Raw genomic sequence first — 26,200 nt, 5'->3', positions numbered from 1 at the left:
GTCTGTTCCAAGACTTACCGCGGCTGCGTTTGACGGCATGGCGGTTGAACGCCGGATCCTGAAGGAAAAGGGCATTCCGGAGGAAGTCATTCCTACGCTGATTAAAGCCAGTAAAGATAAAACTGCAAAGCATTATCACCGCATATGGCGGAAATATGTTGCTTGGTGTGAGGCCAAAAAGGCCCCAACAGAGGAATTTCAATTAGGTCGATTTCTGCATTTCCTACAAGCAGGAGTGACTATGGGCCTGAAATTAGGCTCCATTAAGGTACAGATCTCGGCTCTGTCGATTTTCTTCCAGAAAGAACTAGCTTCACTACCTGAAGTTCAGACGTTTGTGAAAGGAGTGCTGCATATTCAGCCCCCGTTTGTGCCTCCAGTGGCACCTTGGGATCTCAACGTGGTGTTGAGTTTCTTAAAATCACATTGGTTTGAGCCACTTAAAACCGTGGATCTAAAATATCTCACGTGGAAAGTGGTCATGTTATTGGCCTTGGCTTCAGCCAGGCGTGTGTCAAAATTGGCAGCTTTGTCATGTAAAAGCCCTTATCTGATTTTCCATATGGATAGGGCGGAATTGAGGACTCGTCCCCAGTTTCTCCCTAAGGTGGTATCAGCTTTTCACTTGAACCAACCTATTGTGGTGCCTGCGGCTACTAGGGACTTGGAGGATTCCAAGTTACTGGACGTAGTCAGGGCCTTGAAAATTTATGTTTCCAGGACGGCTAGAGTCAGGAAAACTGACTCGCTATTTATCCTGTATGCACCCAACAAACTGGGTGCTCCTGCTTCTAAGCAGACTATTGCTCGCTGGATTTGTAGCACATTTCAGATGGCGCATTCTGCGGCTGGACTGCCGCATCCTAAATCAGTAAAAGCCCATTCTACAAGGAAGGTGGGCTCATCTTGGGCGGCTGCCCGAGGGGTCTCGGCTTTACAACTTTGCCGAGCTGCTACTTGGTCAGGGGCAAACACGTTTGCAAAATTCTACAAATTTGATACCCTGGCTGAGGAGGACCTTGAGTTCTCTCATTCGGTGCTGCAGAGTCATCCGCACTCTCCCTCCCGTTTGGGAACTTTGGTATAATCCCCATGGTCCTTTTGGAGTTCCCAGCATCCACTAGGACGTCAGAGAAAATAAGATTTTACTCACCGGTAAATCTATTTCTCGTAGTCCGTAGTGGATGCTGGGTGCCCATCCCAAGTGCGGATTGTCTGCAATACTTGTACATAGTTATTGTTAACTAAAGGGTTATTGTTGAGCCATCTGTTGAGAGGCTCAGTTGTTTTCATACTGTTAAACTGGGTATAGTATCACGAGTTATACGGTGTGATTGGTGTGACTGGTAGGAGTCTTACCCGGGATTCAAAATCCTTCCTTATTATGTCAGCTCGTCCGGGCACAGTGTCCTAACTGAGGCTTGGAGGAGGGTCATAGTGGGAGGAGCCAGTGCACACCAGGTGACCTAAAAGCTTTCTTTAGTTGTGCCCAGTCTCCTGCGGAGCCGCTATTCCCCATGGTCCTTTCGGAGTTCCCAGCATCCACTACGGACTACGAGAAATAGATTTACCGGTGAGTAAAATCTTATTATACCATACATGCACGCCGACACACACTTACCTATGTTCACACGCCGAGTCGGTCCACTTCTCCATGTAGAATCCATGGGGTACCTGAAAATAAAATTATACTCACAAAAATCCTGTGTAGCATCTGTCCTCTTCTGCTTTTAATCCACATACTTGGCAAAAAAAACAAACCGGAAAACATGATCCACGCACTGAAAGGGGTCCCATGTTTACACATGGGACCCCTTTCCCCGACTGCTGAGACCCTCCGTGACTTCTGTCACAGAGGGTCCCTTGAGCCAATCAGGGAGCGCCACGTCGTGGCACTCTCCTGATTGGCTGTGCGCGTCTGAGCTGTCAGACGGCACATAGCACTGCCGCTCCATTATTGCCGCTGACCGCGAGTAACCTCACCGCTGACCGCAAAGTTCCCACCATTGAAGATAATGGAACGGCATAGTGCTATGCGCCGTCTGACAGCTCAGACGCGCACAGCCAATCAGGAGAGTGCCACGACGTGGCGCTCCCTGATTGGCTCAAGGGACCCTCTGTGACAGGAGTTACGGGGGGTCTCGGCAGTCGGGGAAAGGTGTCCCACGTGTAAACATGGGACCCCTTTCAGTGCGTGATCCGGGTTTTGCGTTTTATTTTTTTGCCAAGTACTTGGATTACAAAAAAGAAGAGGACAGATCTACACTGGTTTTTGGTGAGTATAATTTTATTTTCAGGTAACCCGTGGATTCTACTTGGAGAAGTGGACCGTGTCGGCGTGTGAACATAGGAAAGTATGTGTGTGTCGGCGTGCATGTATGTAATAAAGTTTTACTTTCACGGTGTGCGTGTACTGTTTTTATTTGGGTATTTTTTTTGCAGTAGAACTACAGGTACCAGCGGGCCCGTTTTCCCCCCGCATGCTGGTACTTGTGGTTCTCCAAGTACCAGCTTGCGGGGAGGCTTGCTGGGACTTGTAGTTCTGCTACAAAAACAATATTCTTTATTTTTGTCACTTGGTATCCGCAGCCCTTGGATGGGGGGGGGGGGGGGACAGCCTCGGGCTTCACCCCTGGCCCTTGGGTGGCTGGAGGGGGGGACCCCTTGATTTAAGGGTTCCCACTCCTCCAGGGTACCCCGGCCAGGGGTGACTAGTTAGTGATTTAATGCCACGGCCGCAGGGACCGATATAAAAGTGTCCCCTGGCTGTGGCATTATCTCTCTGACTAGTGGAGCCCGGTGCTGGTGTTAAAAATATGGGGGACCCCTACGTTTTTTGTCCCCCGTATTTTTGGCATGAGGACCGGACGCAGAGCCCGGTGCTGGTTGTAAAAATACGGGGGATCCCCTGTCAATTTTTCCCCCGTATTTTTACAACCAGGACCGGCTCAAAGAGCCCGAGGCTGGTTATGCTTAGGAGGGGGGACCCACGCATTTTTTTTCACGATTTTTAACCCAACCCCACCCCTTCCCACTGAAAAACATGCTCTGATCTCTCCATATTATTTTAGTCAGTAAAAAAAAAATATATATATATATATATATATATATTCTTTAAAAAAAATATATAAATAATGCTTGTGGCTCCTAATAGACAAACCAAGTACATAATCCCTTCTAATATAAATAGATATGCTATTAGCAATAAAAAAAAACACACAAAAAAACATGTTTTTTAAAAAATTTATTAGATCCCGCCAGCAAAATGAGGCGGACTGAAATTGACGAAATGACTGTCGAAAAGCACTGTTGTCGAATCGACATTCTTCAATTGAATATACTTTTGTCGAAAAGCCGCATTTTTACCATTGCAGACATGTCGAATTTGAGTAAAGTTGAATCTGAAACGGCAGGTTTTTTGTCTAAAAGTACTGTATAGCATTTATTTTTTTGTGTCGAAAATGCCCCGTTTTTCGACATTTGCGGCAATTCGACCGCAATTGCATATACCCCTATGCCTGTAAAAGATTAATAGACCGCAGGGTACATTGTATCTGTATAATGACAAAGGTAACTTAAAAAAGTCAAAAGGTGGCCATACTGGGCCTCTTTCAGAGTCACATGTAAAAGCCTTTCTCTGCTTTTTTTTTTTGTGAATGCATGTCTTTTTACACTGTGTGCCTTTTTTCCGACGTGCTTCTGCATACGACTAAGGGGCAGATATGGAATGGGTAGACAGTGGGCATGCAGACACAGGCAAAGTACAGTTAGGGCGTAGTGTGGGCATGTAGTTGCGAATTGCAACTAAAACATCTGGCAACAAGTTACAAACAGCTGGCTGGAGGGGTCTCACGTGCAGGTGCTATAACTTTGTATAAGTTGCACAATGATAGTAATGTGCCTTAGTCGCATGAGGAGACTGCTGTTTAATTTGATATGCGACAATTGTATATCTCTGTGCGACTCAGACTGTATACGGAGCAGAACTGAATGTGTATTGGAAAAAAGCGGTTACATTGTACCATTTCGTATACAGATTGAGAGACTCGGTCGCACACGGATCTACAAGTAATCATAATAATAATTTTATTTACTGTATATAGCGCTCTTTCTGCAGCAGGACATGTCGCATATCAAATTAATCAGCACAGTCCTACTGCATCCTAGCCGCATCGTATTGCGACTGAGACACATTTTTTTCTGTCAATAAGCCATCTGATGCTAGCAGCGTCTCGCAGGAACTGGCACACCGAGAAGGGCTGTAATAATGTATAAGAACTCCTATGTAGCTAAACAGTAAACACTATGTAACTTCTGAACTAACAGGCTTCAAAAATACATCTGATAGCAATGCATGGAGAATTCAAATTTGTATGTCTTGGGAACTAGTCTCATGAATTCCCTGCCCCTAATATAAGGGTCTGTGAAAACTCTGCTACAACAAATAACCTTTTCTTATATATACATGAATAAATAATAGGATTTATTAGTATATTAACCCATTAATTAACCTACAAGAAAAAAGAACAGCCCCCCTCCCATCCTTCTGCTGCATTGCCATTCCAGTAGCCCTTTGTGGCTTCCATACAGTTTGGTTGCCTGAGCGGAGTTCTAGGTTCTGGCACTATAATATACATAATACAGCTGAGCAATCTGTGGTGTTCTCTGCCTCAGCTGTAGCTCTGAGCTTATTCCCACATGCTTATACTTGCAACCATCCAGATGCTGTGAAACTATACATCCCAGCATGTCCTGCCGCAGAGTTACCATGCACTAGTTAAAACACTGTGCCAGGGGGTGCTGTGATATGTAGTTCAGCAGCTGGATAAATGAATATTCCTCTAGAGTGTTTCCCTACTGGACAAGAGGGCATTGAGTTCTTGGCATTTTCTCGATAGGAAATAATGTAAATGTTAACGTGTTGGCTGAGGTATAGTCTAGAAGTTGTCATGGTTTTGTTTTTTTCAGTCCTGCTAGTCATACATGCTAGGGAAATGTCCAGATGATAGGGTGTTATCTTCTCCGATTGTCAGAGATCATCTTTTCTTGCCCATATTCCCTGAACCAAGGCACATAATACTTACTTATAATACTCTTAATATTTAACATCCCCTGAGGCTCTATTTTTGACTAAAATATTTTAATATATCCTACAAACAGAAATGATTATTTCTTATCATTAAATCCTAAAGGTTAAAATGTAATAGCTTTTTCTTTGAAGATCTTTGAATACAATAATGTTCCTGTAATGTAATATACTGTAGAAAGTGAATGAAAACATAATCTGCTTTCTACTGTACCTCTTGTGGCTTTGGCAAGTTTCTAAACACAATTATTTTCAGCCCTCTGCTTGCGCTCCCTTCACCTGGCTTGGACTGAATCATTATTTGTAAGACGTGTCGTGTTTGTAATGTTGCTTGTACACTGAATATATTTCCTCTGAAATGTACATTGCAAGGTGATATGGAAACACCATAAGCATTTCAGCGAAGAAATATAGCTCTGCTGTTTTGTGTGCTCTGCGTTCTTCACAAAGTGATTGGTGAATTCTCTTTTTCTTGGGAAGAAAATGATGGTATCTCACAAGGAGTGTGAATCGGTTTCCTTCCATAATGTTTTCACATGGGGTAATCACTGGGGTTTATGCGTGTTACCCTGCTGGCCCGAACCCCGAGTAGTTATATGTTGCCTGGTGGGATGTTTATTCGTCATACACACTCACACTTTGTAGATACAGGATCATAAATGGTTGACCATTAAAAAAATAATCTTACTCCTTTTAGTTATTGGGTCATTTTACAATTTGTCCTGTTTAATATTACTTATAACTTTTCTATTAATTCATAACACCTCCTATTGCTCCATTTACTGTCTTACTAAAAATCCTCATATTGCCCCATATAAACTCTCCCTTTATAGCCCCTCCTATTACTACATACTGTATAACCTCTCCCTATAACTCTTCCTTTTACTGTATTTAACAACTCCCTATAACTAGTCCTATTACTCAGTATAACCTCTCCCTATATCTCCTATTACTCCATTTTCCCTCTCCCTATACCTCATACTACTTCATCTTCAGCCTGTAACTCCTCCTATTACTACATATGACTGCTCCCTATTACTACATATGACTGCTCCCTGTAACTACTCCTATTACTACATATGACTGCTCCCTGTAACTCCTCCTATTACTACATATGACAGCTCCCTGTAACTCCTCCTATTACTACATATGACTGCTCCCTGTAACTCCTCCCGTTACTACATATGACTGCTCCCTGTAACTCCTCCCGTTACTACATATGACTGCTCCCTGTAACTCCTCCCATTACTACATATGACTGCTCCCTGTAACTCCTCCCATTACTACATATGACTGCTCCCTGTAACTCCCCCTATTACTACATATGACTGCTACCTGTAACTCCCCCTATTACTACATATGACTGCTCCCTGTAACTCCTCCTCCTATTACTACATATGACTGCTCCCTGTAACTCACCCTATTACTACATATGACTGGTCCCTGTAACTCCTCCTATTACTACATATGACTGCTCCCTGTAACTCCTCCTATTACTACTTATGACTGCTCCCTGTAACTCCTCCTATTACTACTTATGACTGCTCCCTGTAACTCCTCCTATTACTACATATGCCTGCTCCCTGTAACTCTCCCCATTACTACATATGACCGCTCCCTGTAACTCCTCCCATTACTACATATGACAGCTCCCTGTAACTCCTCCTCCTATTACTACATATGACTGCTCCCTGTAACTCCTCCCGTTACTACATATGACTGCTCCCTGTAACTCCTCCCGTTACTACATATGACTGCTCCCTGTAACTCCTCCCATTACTACATATGACTGCTCCCTGTAACTCCTCCCATTACTACATATGACTGCTCCCTGTAACTCCCCCTATTACTACATATGACTGCTACCTGTAACTCCCCCTATTACTACATATGACTGCTCCCTGTAACTCCTCCTCCTATTACTACATATGACTGCTCCCTGTAACTCACCCTATTACTACATATGACTGGTCCCTGTAACTCCTCCTATTACTACATATGACTGCTCCCTGTAACTCCTCCTATTACTACTTATGACTGCTCCCTGTAACTCCTCCCATTACTACATAGGACTGCTCCCTGTAACTTCCCCCATAACTAAATATGACTGCTCCCTGTAACTCCTCCTCCTATTACTACATATGACTGCTCCCTGTAACTCCTCCTCCTATTACTACATATGTAAGTGTGAAAAAAGAAAGAGTGGGAGCGCAGAATGAATCCAATATATTATTTTATTTAAAATATTAATATGTCATCCACATAAAAATGCAATACATGAACTAGCCTAAGAATAAACAATTAATATTATATAAATGTAAACGAGACTGCCATATCTCCTGAACAAATATGAATAAAAAACCTTTAATAAACCCTAGTTAGGGCTGCATTAATGCTTCATGAAAATCAGCCGTGCGTCCACGAGCTGAAATGATTGTAAAAAGGAGACTGATAAAAAGTGCCTCTGTTATAAGTCACTGTCCTCCTTATACACAATAGAATCTCATTGGTAGAGAGTGTCCCAGTACTGGACTTGCGGACAACCGTGCTGTAGTATTATGTGGCAAATGGATAGTGATGGTCAAATTCACTTTGTGGTATATCACCTGATGTAGAAGCCTCTCCGTCAAAGGCGCTGTACTGAGCCGGGTTTGCAGCGGCTCTGTGCAGTGAACGTACAGCTGGTCTCGTCACCGGTGAACCATCCAGATGAACACGGTTGTTTAATTCTGCTGAAGGATGCTGTACCAGTCTGGATATGCAACAGTGTAAAAAGACTGGAGCAGCAGATTCTCCGGCCGCTGGTGGAAGAATCCGTATTAATTGCGAAATTTCCTTCTGATGAAACGGCCAGCGTTGTGGGCCGAGAAACGCGTTAAGGTACTCCTTTGAAGGACCTCATTTGGACTGCTATATTCTCCTGACACCCTGTGAGCCGCATGCATCGAGTGGACCGTAGCCGCAATTAATACGGATTCTTCCACCAGCGGCCGGAGAATCTGCTGCTCCAGTCTTTTTACACTGTTGCATATCCAGACTGGTACAGCATCCTTCAGCAGAATTAAACAACCGTGTTCATCTGGATGGTTCACCGGTGACGAGACCAGCTGTACGTTCACTGCACAGAGCCGCTGCAAACCCGGCTCAGTACAGCGCCTTTGACGGAGAGGCTTCTACATCAGGTGATATACCACAAAGTGAATTTGACCATCACTATCCATTTGCCACATAATACTACAGCACGGTTGTCCGCAAGTCCAGTACTGGGACACTCTCTACCAATGAGATTCTATTGTGTATAAGGAGGACAGTGACTTATAACAGAGGCACTTTTTATCAGTCTCCTTTTTACAATCATTTCAGCTCGTGGACGCACGGCTGATTTTCATGAAGCATTAATGCAGCCCTAACTAGGGTTTATTAAAGGTTTTTTATTCATATTTGTTCAGGAGATATGGCAGTCTCGTTTACATTTATATAATATCAATTGTTTATTCTTAGGCTAGTTCATGTATTGCATTTTTATGTGGATGACATATTAATATTTTAAATAAAATAATATATTGGATTCATTCTGCGCTCCCACTCTTTCTTTTTTCACACTTACTTTGATCCATTGTTGGGGCAGCCCGCCCACAACTGGTGAGCAGCCGTCTGAATCCAACCACATATAGTGTGTGTATTGTAGAGCGCCAATCTTTTGTGTATATTACTACATATGACTGCTCCCTGTAACTCCTCCTCCTATTACTACATATGACTGCTCCCTGTAACTTCCCCCATAACTATATATGACTGCTCCCTGTAACTATCCCTATTACACTGTTGCCTTTTTCCTTCTATTATAACTTATTTCAAAGCTCCACATAACTCCTCCTTGTTACTCCATGTAAACTATTCTAACAAATACTCTGGACGTCCCAAACTGCTAAAAGGGGTATTTCATTTATTTATTTGTTGTACATGCCCTCCAACATTTGAGAAATACATGAATTATATTATTCTGCTTCCTTTTGTTCTTTAAAACCATGCATTAATTCATTTGCCCAGGGATTTGACACATTGGTGTATGCAGTCTGTGATGTAGCCCAAAAACAGCACCTCTCCTTCCTCCCTATAAAAAGGGAGTGTGCCACCACAAAACTTTGATGCACACCACTTTTTGCCCACAGCTATAACACCCTTTCCTGTAATCAGCAACCCCCATCCACCACCACCACCACCGTGTTCCCTCTTACTCATATTGCTTAAAAGAACTAAAGGAAGTCCGTATTGTATTTAATTTAGAACAAACAACAAGAAAACTGGAGGGCAAAACAAGACTATAAATGTCACTTAAAGATGAAAAATCCTTTAAGACCTTGCTCACATGGAAACATTTACCAGTTGTGTGCTCATTGTTCCATAAAATCTGCAGGATCTTATTTACATCCAGTTTTCATACACATTTGAGTGTGAATAGAAAATAAAAATGGGCATAAATGATCCCTCTGGCATACTGCCTTTCCTAGTACCGACCAGCTATCCACCACAGAGACTCCCCTGCTGACAAGTTTTATTTTCAGATTACGTTGAAAATGTGTTTATAGAACAAAGACCTGATCATCATTCTGAAATTCCGAAAATATTCCATGTACATACAAGTCTTCAAAAGCACTCCAGCTTTTAATGCCTCTAAATCAGATTGCTTGGTTATATGGGGAGGGAACGACTTTTTCAGAACGTCTTAATAGAGTCAGTCTGTTATCACTTATTAACTATTTACAAAACAATGCATACTCTTCACAAACCATTGGCTGATTGGTGGTGCCCTGGATGAGCAGTTTCTGTAGCGGTAGCTGTAGGCGCAGGTATAGGGAAAAATCTATTACTCATGGGCAGCCTGTGAACATGGCACCGAATTAATAGAACATGGTAACAAAAGCAGGTCTCTATAAGTTGGGGTTGATATGCTGGTGGTCGGAATACTGACTGCGGCATCCCGATGGTGAGAATCCCAACAGGTACAATAGGTTTGTAATATAGTAGGAAACCCTTGTGCACTCAGGGATTACTGATCTCTTGTATTTGTGGTAAACAAAGGCAGATTACAAGTTGTCCTACGTGCTTTACTTGAAGCCCGTTGAGTCTTTATAGGGTTGATTTTACATGAAAATTTACTAAAGTGTTTCAGGACGTGGTGTACGTGGTTGAATTGTCTGGCTGCCGATGAGTGTAGTGCTAGCAGTGATTATGACTTTCAGTGAACAAAAAAATCTAAAATACTACTTCTGCTGCCTTTTAAATTGCAAAAATAACTCCTAAACCTTGGATGAAGAAGCTGCCTTCCAAAATGAACAAAACATACTTTGTCACGTAACTGCCCATAATTCATGTAAAATGAAAGAAACTTGTAATAGTTGCAGGAAACGTCCCCTCGGAGTACATGACCGTGCTTAAAATAAGTGGCAAAATCCTAATCGCTTATCCTCAGTCCCTTTAAAAAAATGTTAAAATAGTCTGTAAATCAATATCCTGTTTTGAGTTTCTTCTATCCACTAAGTGAGTTGTTTAGTAGAAGCAATGTTCAACCAGTAGGGCTGGAGCATCAACACTTGGATCCTCTGAGCAGGTCTCTACAACCCACTGCTGGATCCTCTGGACAGGTCTCACAACCCACTGCTGGATCCTCTGGACAGGTCTCACAACCCACTGCTGGATCCTCTGAGCAGGTCTCTACAACCCACTGCTGGATCCTCTGAGCAGGTCTCTACAACCCGCTGCTGGATCCTCTGAGCAGGTCTCTACAACCCGCTGCTGGATCCTCTGAGCAGGTCTCTACAACCCACTGCTGGATTTTCTGAGCAGGTCTCTACAACCCACTGCTGGATCCTCTGAGCAGGTCTCTACAACCCACTGCTGGATCCTCTGAGCAGGTCTCTACAACCCACTGCTGGATCCTCTGAGCAGGTCTCTACAACCCACTGCTGGATCCTCTGAGCAGGTCTCTACAACCCACTGCTGGATCCTCTGAGCAGGTCTCTACAACCCACTGCTGGATCCTCTGAGCAGGTCTCTACAACCCACTGCTGGATCCTCTGAGCAGGTCTCTACAACCCACTGCTGGATCCTCTGAGCAGGTCTCTACAACTCACTGCTGGATCCTCTGAGCAGGTCTCTACAACCCACTGCTGGATCCTCTGAGCAGGTCTCTACAACCCACTGCTGGATCCTCTGAGCAGGTCTCTACAACCCACTGCTGGATCCTCTGAGCAGGTCTCTATGGGTCGGGGTTGATATGCCGGCGGTCTGGATGCTTGTGGTCGGAATACCGACTGCGGCATCCCGATGGTGAGAATCCCAACAGGGGCAAGGTAAGTTTACTTCCCTTTCTGCAATACCCCCCTGCCACTCCCTTCCAGCAGCCTAAATGTAACCCTCTCCCCCGCAACCTAACCCTAGCCCTTTCTTATGGTGCCTAAACTTAACCCCAGTTCCCGCAGCCTAAACCGAATTTCCCCCTTACCCCCCCTTTTGCAGCCTAACTCTAACCCTCTCCTCTCGTCCTAACCCCCCCTCATTCAAGATGCCGGTGTCAGCATTTTGAGCAGTGTTGGGACACCCAAGTTGGCATTTCGACTGCCAGGATTCGACCATTGGGATCCTTAACGGATCAGTCTCTACAACCCTCTGCTGGATCATCTGAGCCGCTATCTAACAATAAATTACTGGATTCTGTGAGCAGCTGTGCTCTTGTGTTCCATTATCAATAATGCATCAAGGCCACTTGCAAAATCCATTACATGGAATAAAGACAATCATTTATAGCAAACTGTTGTAAATTGTTTAAAACACTTATTGTACTTTTAATATATATGTTTATTGACTTTCCAGCATGTATTAACTATCCAGTTTGGACCTAATGCATTGTGGTTCCTGCAGTTTTATGCACTGTAATCCACTACAACATTTATTGCATTTACAGTTGCCCCACAAGGTGGAGTTATGGAGCAAAAAATGATCTTCTTCCTTTCTCTCGCCTGCTCACCACTGTCTCTTTCTCATCACCAGATCCATATCTTTCCCCAATCACTGTCAAGCGACCTTTATCTCCTGCTTTACATGATGAAATGTTTTTGTAAGGGTAACTTACACATTACACACTCCCACCATGGCATCATATGTTCATGTTATTTCCATGCCAAAGATACAGTGATCATTCTAAAAAAATATTGACTAATAATGGCCTATTCAGACAAGTGTTTTATGCCTGTGTTTAGTGGTTGCAAGACCAGGGTTTATCAATCTCTGTTGTTTCACCTGCATCATCAAAGTGGTGCATGCACCTTTCTAGTCCATGGTATATAATATAGGGGGGAATCCGTGATCGATGCGCTTTCAGCAAAGTTTCCCACAGCATAAAACATCTGTGTGCACAGGCCGTAAGGGGATAGTTATATTGCCGACAGTTGGGATCCTGGTGGTCAAGATACAGACGCTGGAATCCCGACCACTGACAATGCCAGCAGCCTGAATCCTGGCTAACAGAAGCTTTTCCCACTCGCCACTGAGCTTGCAGCGTGGTGAGCGCAGCGAGCCCGCAAGGGGCTTGCTAGCGCTCGCCCCGCTGCCGACATTCAGGCGTTCGGGATCCAGGCGTCTGTATGCAGACCACCGGGATACCGGACGCAGGCATAGCATACCCAACGTGCTTTAAGAGACCACCCCATGTATCCATGCTGCTGGGCAGTTTGAATGATCCCTACATGGTGGTCTTTAGGTTCTAACACCTTCCCAAATAGCAGTCCACCAATTCCTCCTGTTCTGAAGTTTAACCCTTTTGTTGGTGTGGTGACCCAAACAATAAAAGGGTTGTTTTTACACACTAACCAGAGGTCTTAATAAGGTGTATTCTGCTTATCCGAGGAGGTGGCAAACTGCTCTGCTGCGAGTCCTGTCCAGCTGCCTTCCACCCCTCGTGTCTGAACATGGAGATGCCACAGGGATCTTGGAGCTGCAATGATTGCAGGACGGGCAAGAAGCTACACTACAAGCAGATCGTATGGGTTAAGCTTGGAAACTACAGGCAAGTCTTCAGTATGTAATGTGTATAGTGTCTGAACATGCTATAAATTGTACCAGTAATAGTGCTTTGATAACCTACAGATACTTAACTCCAACTTCCTAAGATGCGTATAGTAGCCCAAAGTTGCTAAATTGACAATTTGCCTCATTTATACAAGCGCACTTTAAAATAAATAATATATTTTGTTTGTCAGGTGGTGGCCGGCTGAGATTTGCAATCCAAGGTCTGTTCCGCTCAATATCCAGGGACTGAAACATGACATAGGGGATTTCCCAGTCTTCTTCTTCGGTTCCCATGATTATTACTGGGTGCATCAGGGCCGTGTGTTCCCCTATGTAGAAGGAGACAAGAGCTTTGCAGAGGGACAGACCAGTATTAATAAAACATTCAAGAAAGGTGAGCACATCTAGGAGACTTAAAAGTACCCATGTTGTAATGCATCTGCCACATGCATTGACTCTTGCTTACAAGGCAAGTCTCTATCTTTGCAGTGTATTAACACACATACATTGGGCAGAGATTACCCTTCTAGTGTTCTCTCTAATTCTCTTCAGTTTGTTTGAATGTATCTTTTACCCCCACTGAATGCAGCCTCATCTCTTTCCTTCACAGCCCTGGAAGAGGCCGCCAAAAGATTCCATGAATTGAAGGCTCAGCGGGAGAGTAAAGAAGCTCTGGAGGTAGAGCGTAACTCCAGAAAGCCTCCCCCGTACAAGCACATCAAGGTACAAAATCAATGTGTGGGTGGGGTGGCCATTTTCCTGTTCTTTCCAAGCTCATTTTCGGTGTGGGCAGCAATGTGTGGTATGAGATCAGTCCAATTAAAGGTAATTGTGCCTAAAATAAAACAATATTTTTTGGTGGAATGACCGAGTTCTTGGTCTGTATGTACCTTCCACTTTGACACATTCCCAAATGCCTGTAACAGCCACTTTTGCTCTCGTAACCACCCTCCATTTGAAGGGAAGTAGTTACCCATGCAATCAGTATAGCAGAGCCCCAGAATAGGCAATTGTAAGTTTTTTGTTTCTCCATTTGATCTGAATAGTATTTACCTTGGTCAACCCCCTAAAAGTTAACAGAATTCTCTGTATTACAAATGATATTTAGACAAATTTGTTCCAGACACTTGTTTTTCTGAGAACCAGTAGGCTGTTTGCGCTAATATTGAAGTGATTGCAATATTCAAGTAATGCCACAGATTCTCAGTTTACTAGAGATCTGCTTTTTATCTTGCCCATTTTAGAACACTCACCTTGTTGTTCAGCCTCGCAATCTGTTGCTTTGACCTTGTGTTTGGGATCATTTCCTACTGAAAGTTGAACTTTCTCCGAGGCTTTAGTTTTCTAGTATACTGAGTGCCTAATTCAGACCTGTTCACGGCACTGTACGCAGGCAGAAGGCCAGTGCTGTGCGCGCATGTGCAGAAGCCACACTTTATGTACGCACACAGTGAAATGAGATGGAATCTCACTTGTGCGATCACCTCTGCCTGATTGACAGCCAGTGGTGTTCGGGGGTATGCCGGCGGCGTTGGGACGGCATTGGGGTTGTGTGGTCCGGACAATGGAGGGGGAGGGGGGGGGCAGGACCCGGCATGCGGGGTGGACTTGCCTTGTGCTGGACATTCCCCCACATGGCAAAGATTTTATGATCAGGTCTGACTTAGGCCCTGAAGCAGATGGTCTTGTAGTATCTCCCTGTATTTTGCACAGTGCTTCACATCTTCAGTTTTAACAAGATGCCCAGTCCCCACAATATAAATCTGCCACCGTGTACACCATGATTAGTATGGTGTTTGCTGAGGATTGTTGGAGTATGCACACTCATAGAGTTTTAGATTATGCCCAAACTGCTCAATTTTTGATTCATCTGAAGACATATGCCACATTCTGGCTGGGTTATACCCCTTTAAGACTGACAGAGCTGGGTCATACCTGGGAATGTGTTACTGGACGCATCCCGGGACATAACCCGGGAATGACCCCTTTCACACTGCACTTAGACCTGGGATCGACCCGGGACAGCCCCGTTTACACTGATCCCAGGAAATCCCTGCAAATGCAGATATATGTAATTAGAAATTAACATTTTCTCCGGCAGGGTCCACAGGATAACAATGGGATATGATGGAGCGACAGCGGATTGGCACCAATCGATCAAAGCTTTCTGGCCTCCCAGGATGCAATGGGCCCGTCCATATATCCCCGCCCATTGACTCAGGCAAATCAGCTTTTTGTTTGGTGCGGCAGGAGCTGGACCATGGTCAGAGGGCTGCTGTTTTGCTTAGCAGCCCTAAGTTTTCTTATGTTATTTTTATAGTCTTACTAGTTTTTTTTGAATGATCTTTCTAAACAGCGTCTTATACGCTTAGAAAGAGTCGCTCCAACAACGCTTACCCACGAGTACAGTGCTGTTTCGGCGGGCGTCTGTGTCGGATATACTAGCAGGTCCAGCAGACATTACCAGGCTGTGGCCGGAGCACGGGGAGAAGGTAAGGCATCGGTTCCGCTTAGTAGATGGAATACAGACACAGCCGCACTGTATTGGGAGGAGACTACCAAACAGTAGCTGACGTGGCTGCCACCGCGGGTGCACCAGCACTAGGCCTTAGGGATCTTGGGCACCAGGAATAGCATGAGGCCGCGATTCCTAGGGTTGTTGTCAGCAGGGGGAGTCAGACGCTCTCCTGGTCACCCCTCCCCCCGGTTCATGACCAGTTTCCGCCGAGTCTCCCGCCATGAACTGTTTCCTCGCTTCCGTCCCATACGCTACCACGAGGGGACTCGGTCGCAGCATAGGCGGCTGTATGGCCGGTGCGTCTGTGTTCACCAAGCGCTACCACGAGGGGACCCGGTCGCAGCATAGGCGGCTGTTTGGGGAAGACTTAAATAAGATAATGGCTGACTTGGCTACTGCCAAAACTGCCTGTCTGCCAAGTACCGCTCCTTCTGTGTCGAAAGCTAAAGGTACTCCCTTTCGTCCTTCAGGTAAAGCAAAAGGTCAGGCGTACAACAAGCAGGCCCTCACTTCCAAACCTGGTAAGCCGAAGCCCAAAAGAGCCCGGGATGCCAGTCAACCAGCGTCCAAGACGGATAAGCCTGCCGCGTGACGGGGCGGGCCTCCCCTGGGGGATCCCAGGGTGGGGGGCCGGCTTCTAGGGTATACCCAGGAATGGTTGAAGACCACTTCAGATGCCTGGGTACGGGAAGTTGTCAGTCGAGGTTATGCCATAGCCTTCAAAAACCGTCCCCCTCATCGATTTTGCCTGACAGACGTCCCGTTGGTCCAGACAAAGGCAAACACTCTACATTCGGTGGTACAGATCCTCCTGGATACAGGAGTCGTAGTACAGGTGCCTCTTGCTCAGAGGGGCCGGGGGTACTATTCTCCGCTGTTTCTAGTCCCGAAACCGAACGGGTCCTCTCGCCCCATTCTCAATCTCAAGGCATTGAACAGGTTTGTGAAAGTTTCCAAGTTCCGTATAGAAACCCTTTGCTCTGTAGTTCTGGCCTTGGAACCTGGGGATTACATGGTCTCCCTGGACATACAGGATGCTTACCTGCATATTCCTATAGCAGTGTCACATCAGCATAACCTGGGGTTTGCAATTGGCAACCTCCATTACCAGTTTCGGGCGTTACCTTTTGGTTTAACTACGGCTCCGCGAGTCTTCACCAAAGTTATGGCGGTGATGAAGGTGGTACTCCGCCGTCAAGGGGTCAGGATCCTGCCATATCTGGACGACTTGTTAATCCTGGCAAATTCCCCAGAACTTCTCCTACGTCATCTGCATATGACTGTCCGGTTTCTACAAGCCCACGGGTGGCTCATCAACTGGAAGAAATCCTCCCTGGTCCCTGCTCAGAGCATGGTGCACCTGGGAGCGCTATTGGACACTCACAACCAGCGGTTGTTCTTGTCTCAGGAGAAAGTCCTGAAGCTTCAGGACAGGATTCGTTGCCTCCTTTCTTGTCCGCAAGTGTCGATACATTCGGCAATGTAGGTGCTGGGCCTCATGGTTTCAGCGTTCGACATGGTGGAGTATGCTCAATTCCATTCTCGCCCCCTCTAGAGGCTGATTCTAGCCAAGTGGGACGGCCTGCCTCACCGGATCAGGTCTCACATGATCTCATTGACTCCGGAGGTCCGTCTGTCACTGCACTGGTGGCTCCGGGACCAGCTATTGTGCAGGGGCCGTCCCTTCTGGATATCCGACTGGGTCCTGTTGACGACAGATGCCAGTCTCAGAGGTTGGGGAGCGGTGCTGTAGCAACACTACCTTCAGGGTCGGTGGACCAAGGAGGAATCTCTCCTCTCGATCAACATTCTGGAATTGCGGGCGGTCTTCAATGCGTTGAACCTGGCCCAGCATTTAATTCAGAACCGTCCTGTTCATGTACAGTCGGACAACGCCACCACAGTGGCTTGCATAAATCATCAAGGCGGCACTCGAAGCCGTTTGGCAATGAAGGAAGTCTCACGGATTCTACATTGGGCGGAACGCCATCTACCGACCATATCGGCAATATTCATTCCGGGAGTCCTGAATTGGGAAGCGGACTTTCTCAGTCGTCAGGACGTACATGCCAGAGAGTGGGGTCTCCATTGGTGCGCATCTAACAATTATGAAGCTTCCAGGTTTAGTACAGCCAAGTTGTTGGCCTTTCTTCAGCAGGGCTTGGACTTAGGCCTGCGTCTGGCCTCCCTCAAGGTTCAAATATCTGCCTTGTCGGTGTGGTTTCAGAGAAAGATTGCGACCTTACCTGATGTGCATACGTTCACTCAGGGTGTGTTGCGTATCCAACCTCCCTATGTCCCGCCTGTGGCTCCTTGGGACTTGTTGGTGGTTTTGGAGGCGTTACAAGAGTCTCCGTTTGAATCTCTTGGTTTAGCCGATCTTAAGTGGCTTTCCCTTAAGGTGGTATTTCTACTGGCTATTGCTTCAGCTAGAAGAGTGTCGGATTTGGGTGCCTTGTCTTGTAGTTCCCCATATCTGATATTTCACCGTGACCGGGCGGTTCTTAGGACTCGTCCCGGTTATTTGCCTAAGGTGGTTTCTCCGTTCCACCTTAATCAGGAGATTGTGGTACCGGCCTTTGTCTCTCCTGATCTGTCTTCCAAAGAGCGGTCTTTGGATGTGGTACGGGCTCTCCGTATCTATGTGAAGAGAACTGCTTCTGTTAGGAAATCTGATTCTCTCTTTCTTCTGTTTGGTTTTCACAAACGGGGCTGGCCTGCTCAAGCAGACTTTGGCCAGATGGATTAGATTGGTGATTGCACATGCTTATGTGAAGGCTGGTCTATCAGCTCCTGCTCACATTACGGCCCATTCTACTCTGTCCGTGGGACCTTCTTGGGCAGCCCGCCGTGGTGCGGCCCTTGCACAATTGTGCAAGGCGGCTACGTGGTCCTCTGTTAACACGTTCATAAGGTTCTATGCCTTCGATACTACCGCTGCCCAGGATGCTTCCTTTGGACGCAGGGTTCTTGTGCCCGCTACAGTGCGTGCCCTCCCATAAGGAACTGCTTTAGGACATCCCCAATGTCTATCCTTGTGGAGCCCAGTGTACCCCACAGCAGAAAATGATTTTTATGGTAAGAACTTACCTTTGTTAAAACTCTTTCTGCGAGGTACACTGGGCTCCACAAGGCGCCCACCCTGACGCACTTAGCTTCTTTGGGTTGGTATGGCATTAGCCGCTGACACTTCTCCTGTCGGGAGAGTGTGGTGTTTGTGGCAACTTGCAGTTGTCGTATCTTTTACTTGCTACTGCATTGGGCTGGTTAACAAAACTGAGCTCCTGTGCACGGAGGCGGGGTGATATAGGAAGCGGCGCTATGCATCTTGGGAAGAAGGTCAAAGCTTTTGAGCCTGTTGGTGCTTCGGATCAAGATCCTACTCTACACCCCAATGTCTATCCTTGTGGAGCCCAGTGTACCTCGCAGAAAGAGTTTTAACAAAGGTAAGTTCTTACCATAAAACCCGTTATTCCATTTGCAGTACGGATGTTAAATGTATGATTGTATTATTTTTATGAGTTATTGTATGCTATGACTGTGTCGTCTGCTACCCGGTGCGATGTACTACTGAAATATCGTCTGACAATTTGCTTTGGCTGATGACAATAAACTGAACTTGGTCGACACAGGAAAAGGTTAACATGGAAAATTGTCGACACGGGAAAAGGTTGACACATGTTCCCTTTTTTTGGTGTCATTGTCTATATCAGTGCGCGTGGCACCCCAATTAAGGACTGTGCCTCACTCCCACTCGGCAGAGGTTACTATTCGCAGTTGTAGTCCACTAGGATAGTGAAGTATGAAAAAGTTGAAAAAAACAAAACATGACAATCATTTGGTCTTGTTGTTTATAAGCTCTGTTGAACTTTCATAGGGCAACCAAATGAACATGTCGACCTTATGCATGCCGACCATATGGAGTCAACCTATTGGCGGTCAGACACTGTAGAGATATTTCACATACCATGTTAGCTGAAGCAACGATTCCTAAAAGAATTATTGGGGAGATGTACTAAGTAGTGATAAAAGTGGAGAAGTGAGCCAGTGGAGAAATTGCCCATGGCAACCAGTCAGCATTGACGTAACTACAAGCAAAAATGTAGTAAACATCATAGTGTATACTTAGTTTAAAATGTGTATGATAAAAACACTGAAAACAAATAAAAAGAGAGTGCTACTACCACTTATGTATATGGAGATCAATATGGAAAGTTCAATCGACCTGTTCCGTTTAAAACAGTCCAATAGGTTCCACAAAGAAGTGTACACTATGATGTTTACTATTTTCTGCTCTCAGTATTAAATTGCGTTGGTTTTGTGACCTACCTTTCTCATTGTTGACCTATTAGCGCTACATTTTTGCTTGTACTTATCTATTTGGGGTCTGACCAACCCTTCGTGTTTTAGCTGCTGGGGTGAACCTAGGTGGTTCTTTCCTTTTTTAGCATTGACGTAACATTTATAATTTGCATACTGTGAAAGTATACAGAGCAGCTGATTGGTTGCCATGGGGAACTTCTCCACTGGCTCACTTCTCCACTTTTATCACTGCTTAGTACATCTAGCCCAATATCTTTAATAGTGAAATAGACAATGATAAAGTCTCTGAAGTATTGAGCAATGTTCATTTGGTTTAGCCAGTCTTCTGTACATGTCGTGTTGTTTTATTTGGGGTGTCAGGATCCCAGCTGTATGCTTTACAGTGCTTTCTCTTTCCTACCCTGCATCATTAGAACATGTTTCTTTTCAGTTTTTCCTTCTAAATACATATTTCTCACCAACAGACCAATAAAGCCGTGGGGAAAGTTCAGATCCAGTTGGCTGATGTGTCTGAAATACCTCGTTGTAACTGTCGTCCCACTGATGATGCCCCCTGTGGTCTGGACACAGAGTGCCTGAACCGCATGTTGCTGTATGAGTGTCACCCACAGGCGTGCCCTGCCGGTGAGCGCTGCCAAAACCAGAGCTTTACCAAACGGCTCTATCCAGAGGCTGAGATCTTCCGCACAGACAGGAGAGGCTGGGGTCTCGTCTGCAAAAGGGAGATCCGCAAGGTATGGTGCTGCCTGGTATAACAGGGTAAAGGCAGGTTCATGTTCTTTCATTGTAGCAGTTGTGAATAAAGGTTTTACCGTGTTTATATGGTATTTGACATAGATAATTGATCTTGTAGGCCCCGCCCTACTTCTACACTCACACATCAAATCTCACTTGTTTCCTTATGAGGGCTGATTTCAGTCATAGTCATTATGTGTATTACTATGCGCAAAATAGATAAAGAGCTAGATGGACAATAAAGAGAGAGATATATGGATAGCAGAGAGAGTAGAGTGCGGTGGATATGGATAAGAGAGCGAGCTGGATATATGCCTGTTAGTGTAGCTGAGTATGTCCATAACACTGCCTTCTAGCGGCTTCGGCACCGTGTCATGATGTCACCTCCTGTTACCAGTCCTGTGCATGGATTTGTTTCCCGGCCTTCTCTTGAGGTTTTACAACACTAGCTAACAATAGTATCCTCTGATTTTTTTATTTGAAAGGCATGTCATTCTTTGCTTCCTTTAGGGTGAGTTTGTGAATGAATATGTGGGTGAGCTGATCGATGAGGAGGAGTGCAGGCAGCGCATGAAACGAGCCCATGAAAACGGAATCACCAACTTTTACTTGTTGACAGTCACCAAGGTGAGAACAGATGTACTCTGTGATAAATTTGCATGCCCAGAAGCTGATGTTTTTTGGAATAGCCTGGTGTACAGTGTCTGGTACTGGTAGCAGAGGCAGTAATAGTAGTGGTAGTGAGGGGAGTAGTGATAGCAGCAGCAATTATAGAAGTGGTAGTATGTGTAGTAGTGGTAGCAGCAGCAGTAATAGTGGTAGTGAGGAGAGTAGTGGAAGCAGCAGCAGTAATAGTAGTAGTGTTGGTGGTAGTAGTAGTGAGGGGAGTAGTGACAGCTGCAACAATTCTAGTAGTGGTGATAGTAATAGTAGTTGTTTTATGTGTAGTAGTGGTAGCAGCAGTAATAGTGATAGTGAGCGGAGTAGTGGTAGTAGTGTTAGTGGGAGGAGTAATAGAAGCAGTAATAGTAGTAGTGGTGGTGGTGGTAGTAGTAGCGAGGGGAGTAGTGACAGCAGCAACAATTATAGTAGTGGTGATAGAAATAGTAGTGGTAGTATGTGTAGTAGTGGTAGCAGCAGCAGTAATAGTGGTAGTGAGGGGAGTAGTGATAGCAGCAGCAGTAATAGATGTAGTAGCAGTAGTGGTGGTGGTGGTAGTAGTAGTGAGGGGAGTAGTGGTAGCAGTGGTAGAGAGAGATGTTTTTAGTAAGTATTTTTTATTTCCTCTCTATATTTGTTTTTCTCTTATGAAGTTGGCCACAGTAACCTGCAGTTTCAATGTATAGACAATATTTGACCATTAACTAAATTGTTCTCTGTACAATAGTTACAACTGTTTTTATTTAGTGAGAATGGCTCTTCCATATTCCATGTATTTTCCATATGTTGCATTACAGCTTCTGTCACAGTATTACAGATGGGTGTTACAGTGATTAAAAGCTATATGTGTGACACCGTCAAACTGAGAGCCTCAGATCCACATTTACAAATTGTGTTGTAAGTTTTTTTGTACGTAAGGTGGTTTTGACCAGTGCAAAGGAAATTGTGTAGGGAAAGGTGAAGTGCTTAGAAGTGTGACCAGTATTATCAGATTAAAAAGGGAGCTTTCTGAAATTTACATAAAGGTAAACCTATTTTTACTTTTGGGGATTTTTAAAGAGCCTGGATAGATATGCTCAGTGTAAGATACGTTATTTTCGTATTATATTCTATACTAGCTGTTCTACCCATTCTTCGCACTGGAGTTTATGATTTTCACGGTTGCAAATATGAATGAGTGTTAAATATTTGTTAAATCTATAGAGCTGTAAATTTGAGATGTCTTTATGAAAGTAAATATTAATCCATGTTTCTCTAATGTTCTAGTGGATACTGGGGAATAGATTATCATGGGGTATAGATCGGGTCCACTGGAGCCTTGCACTTTAAGAAATTAATAGTGTGTGCTGGCTCCTCCCCTCTATGTCCCTCCTAGCAGACTCCGTTTAGAAAATGTGCCCAAGGAGCCGGGTGCATTCTGTTGCTCTCCAGAGAGTTTTCTTCAGAAATTTATTTTTGTTTGTTATTTTCAGGCAGCACTGCCAGCGTCGTGGGACTTAAGGGGGGAGGGAACGACCAACTTCCTTAGAGTTAATGGTTCGTATCCCCACTGACAGGACACTGAGCTCCTGAGGTGATGTTTCTCACACTGCATGGCGCCATTTCCTGCTGCTGCTGATCCTCTTCGACGAAGCCCTCTGCGTGACTGTGGGCCCCTGCAGCAAGGCGACTTTCAGGTAGGTGCTCGCCTTCAACACTTCGCTCACATATGGGCAGAGTTCTGCTGGGATCCATGGGTGAGGGTCCTCATATCCCAAGGATACCGGCTGGAATTCCGGGAACTCCCTCCTCTTAGATTCTTCAGGTCAGGCTTACCAGCGTCACCTGTAGCACAGGTTTCCTTGCAGGAGGCAGTGCATAAACTGCTTTCTACAGGAGTTACTGTTCCAGTACCTCCTCCGCTGCACACAAAGGGGTTTTACTCAAGTCTCTTTGTAGTCCCAAAGCTGGACGGCTCTGTATGGCCGCTCTTGAGCCTCAAATCCCTGAACCCTTATCTTCGAGTGTTCAAATTCGTGATGGAATCACTAAGAGCAGTGATGGCAAGTCTGGAGGAGGGGGAGTTTCTAGTGTCCCTGGATATCAAGAATGCATTCCTGCATATCCTAATATGGCCCCTCACCAAGCGTTTCTCCGGTTCGCTGTACGGGACCAACATTTCCAGTTTCAGGCCTTACCGTTTGGCCTCTCCACAGCCCCAAGGGTATTCATGAGTCATGGCAGAGATGATGCTACAGTTGCGCATCATGGGTATCAACATAATCCCGTACCTGGACAAAATCCTGATAAAGGCAGTGTCCCGGGAACAGCTGCTGCACAGCATCGACTTGACTACTCGTTTGCTTCCTCAATTTCCAGAATTCTCACCTGGAACCGTCTCGGAGAATTCAGTTCCTGGGAATGATCCTGGATACGATGCCTCAGAAGGTTTACCTTCCAACGGACAAGGCTTTGACTATTCAGTCTATGGTCCGCTCGGTACTGTAACCACGCGGGATCTCATTTCATCTTTGCGTTCGCTTGCTGGGCAAGATGGTGGCCTCCTTACGAGGCAATACATTATGGCAAAATCCATGCACGTCCATTTCAACTGGATCTGTTGGACAAATGGCCGGGATCTCACCTGCTCATGCATCAGCATATAACCCTGTCACCAAAAGCAAGGATATCCTTGCTATGGTGGATACTAGTCTCCCATCTTGTAGAGGGTTGGAGTTTCAATACCCTGTCTTGGACTCTGTTAACAACGTATGCCAGCCTCCGAGGTTGGGGGGCTGTGACCGAAGGGGTGCAGTTCCAGGGGACATAGTAATTTCAGGAATCTGCTCTTCCAATCACCATCCTGGACAATGCCTACAGGCCTCATGCCTCCTTCGGTATCGGGCCATCTAGGTGCAGTCGGACAACACCACGGCAGTAGCGTACATCATCTAACAGAGAGGAACTAGAAGCAGGGCCGCAATGCAGGAGGTGTAAAGAATACTCCTCTGGGCGGAAGTCAACGCAAGGACCATCTCAGCCATTTACATTCCAGGAGTGGACAACTGGGAAACAGACTTACTAAGCAGGCACAACCTCCACCCAGGGTAATGGGGCCTTCACCTTTAGGTGTTTCAATAACTTATTCACCGGTGGGGTTGTCCACAAATAGACATGATGGCTTCTCGTCTCAACAAGAAGCTCTGTCGTAACTGGTCCAGAACAAGGGACCCACAGGCGTTAGCGGTAGACGCTGTAACGACGCAGAGGACTTATAAGTTAGTTTACCTGTTTCCTCCAATTCCTCTCATTCCAAGAGTTCTAAAAAGACTCAAAGAGGAAAGAGTTCAGGCAAGTCTCATTGCCGGATTGGCCTCGACGGGCCTGGTGTGCAGACCTCCTGACCTTGTCTCTGGAGGAGCCCTGGCCTCTGCCACTTCTCTTGGACCGTCTTCAACAAGAACCGTTTGTCAGTTGAGAGGGTGATTTTATCCAGAAAGGGTCTCCCATCCAAGGTTGTTTCAAATATGATCCAGGCCTGTAAGGTGTTTACGTCCAATCCTTACCACCGTATTTGGAAGAAATATGTTTCTTGGTGCGTTTGTGGAAGATATTCCCTGTGGAATTTTGTCTGGGCCGTTTCTACTGGTCCTGCAGGCAGGCATGGATGAAGGCCTACAATTAGGCTCTATCAAAGTTCAGATTTTGCGTCTCTATCTTCTTCCAGAAACAATTAGTGGTACTTCCTGAAGTACAGACTTTTCAAAAGGGGGTTATGCACATTCAACCTCCCTTTGTCCCTCCCATGGGTCTGTGGGATCTCAATGTGGTCTTGACTTTTTTCCAGTCGGACTGGTTTGAACCCTTGCATAGGGTAGACTTGACATATCTAACGTGGAAGACAGTCATGTTGCTGGCCTTATCCTCTGCAAGACGTGTGTCGGCCTTTCATGAACTCATCCTTTTGTGGTTCCAGTGTTATCTGACACTTCCATTGCTCCAGAGTCCCTGGATGTGGTGAGGGCTTTGAGGCTTACATCAGAAGGACTGCTCGTCACAGGAAGTCTGACTCACTGTTTGTCCTTTATGATGCTACAGAAATTGGTCGCACTGCCTCCAAGCAATCCATTGCTCATTGGCTTAAATTGACTATTCAACTAGCCTATACTTCGGCAGCTCTACCGCTGTCGAATTCTATTCAGACCCACTCCACGAGGTCTGTGGGTTCTACCTGGGTGGCTGCCCGGAGTGTCTCGGCCTTACAGTTGGGCCGGGCAGCTGCTTGGTCTGGTTCGAACACGTTTGTCAAGTATATAAGTGCGACACCTTGACCAAGGATGACCTTCAGTTTGGTCAGGCGGTTTTGAGGGGGTCTCCGCACTCTCCCACCCGTTCTAGGAGGTTTGGGACGTCCACATGGTAATCTACTATTCCCCAGTATCCACTAGGACGTTAGAGAAAATAGGAATTTAATATCTACCGGTAATTCCTTTTTTCGTAGTTCGTTCTGGATACTGGGCGCCCACCTCAGTGCTTCGTTTTTCTGCTTACCTGGTTGTAAGTGTTCTTGGTTGGGTTTGCTGTTGCTTTCCCTGTTCCATGTTGGTTTGCGTTGCTATCCTTCTATAGTTAGCGTTGCTTTCCTCTGTTACGGTTAGCTCTGCTATCTTTGTTGCTGTTGTATGTTGGTTTGTTACCTCACCGCTTTATGTGTTTATATCCTTCTCTCAAAGTCTGTCCGTCCCCTCAGGCACAGTTTCCCAGACTGAGTCTACTAGGAGGGGCATAGAGGGGAGGAGCCAGCACACACTATTAATTTCTTAAAGTGCCAG

The 26,200-nt window shown here is 45.5% G+C and overlaps 1 protein-coding gene across 5 annotated transcripts in view; it reads left to right on the top strand.

The window, feature by feature from the left end:
* The window catches only part of NSD3 (nuclear receptor binding SET domain protein 3), a 300,258-nt gene that overhangs the window by 219,989 nt on the left and 54,069 nt on the right, over nt 1-26,200 (top strand). For 3 of the 5 annotated variants that reach the window (XM_063931537.1, XM_063931535.1, XM_063931539.1), the window contains 5 exons: nt 12,992-13,151; nt 13,345-13,547; nt 13,764-13,876; nt 20,459-20,728; nt 21,240-21,356. In XM_063931537.1, coding sequence (XP_063787607.1) covers nt 12,992-13,151; nt 13,345-13,547; nt 13,764-13,876; nt 20,459-20,728; nt 21,240-21,356 — 863 coding nt within the window. The remainder of the gene's footprint in view (nt 1-12,991; nt 13,152-13,344; nt 13,548-13,763; nt 13,877-20,458; nt 20,729-21,239; nt 21,357-26,200) is intronic. The other 2 variants (XM_063931538.1, XM_063931536.1) reach the window with 1 other exon arrangement.

Source organism: Pseudophryne corroboree, chromosome 6 (assembly GCF_028390025.1).
Source record: "Pseudophryne corroboree isolate aPseCor3 chromosome 6, aPseCor3.hap2, whole genome shotgun sequence".
Taxonomy (NCBI): Eukaryota; Metazoa; Chordata; class Amphibia; order Anura; family Myobatrachidae; genus Pseudophryne; species Pseudophryne corroboree.
This window is presented reverse-complemented; position numbering and strand designations above follow the sequence as displayed.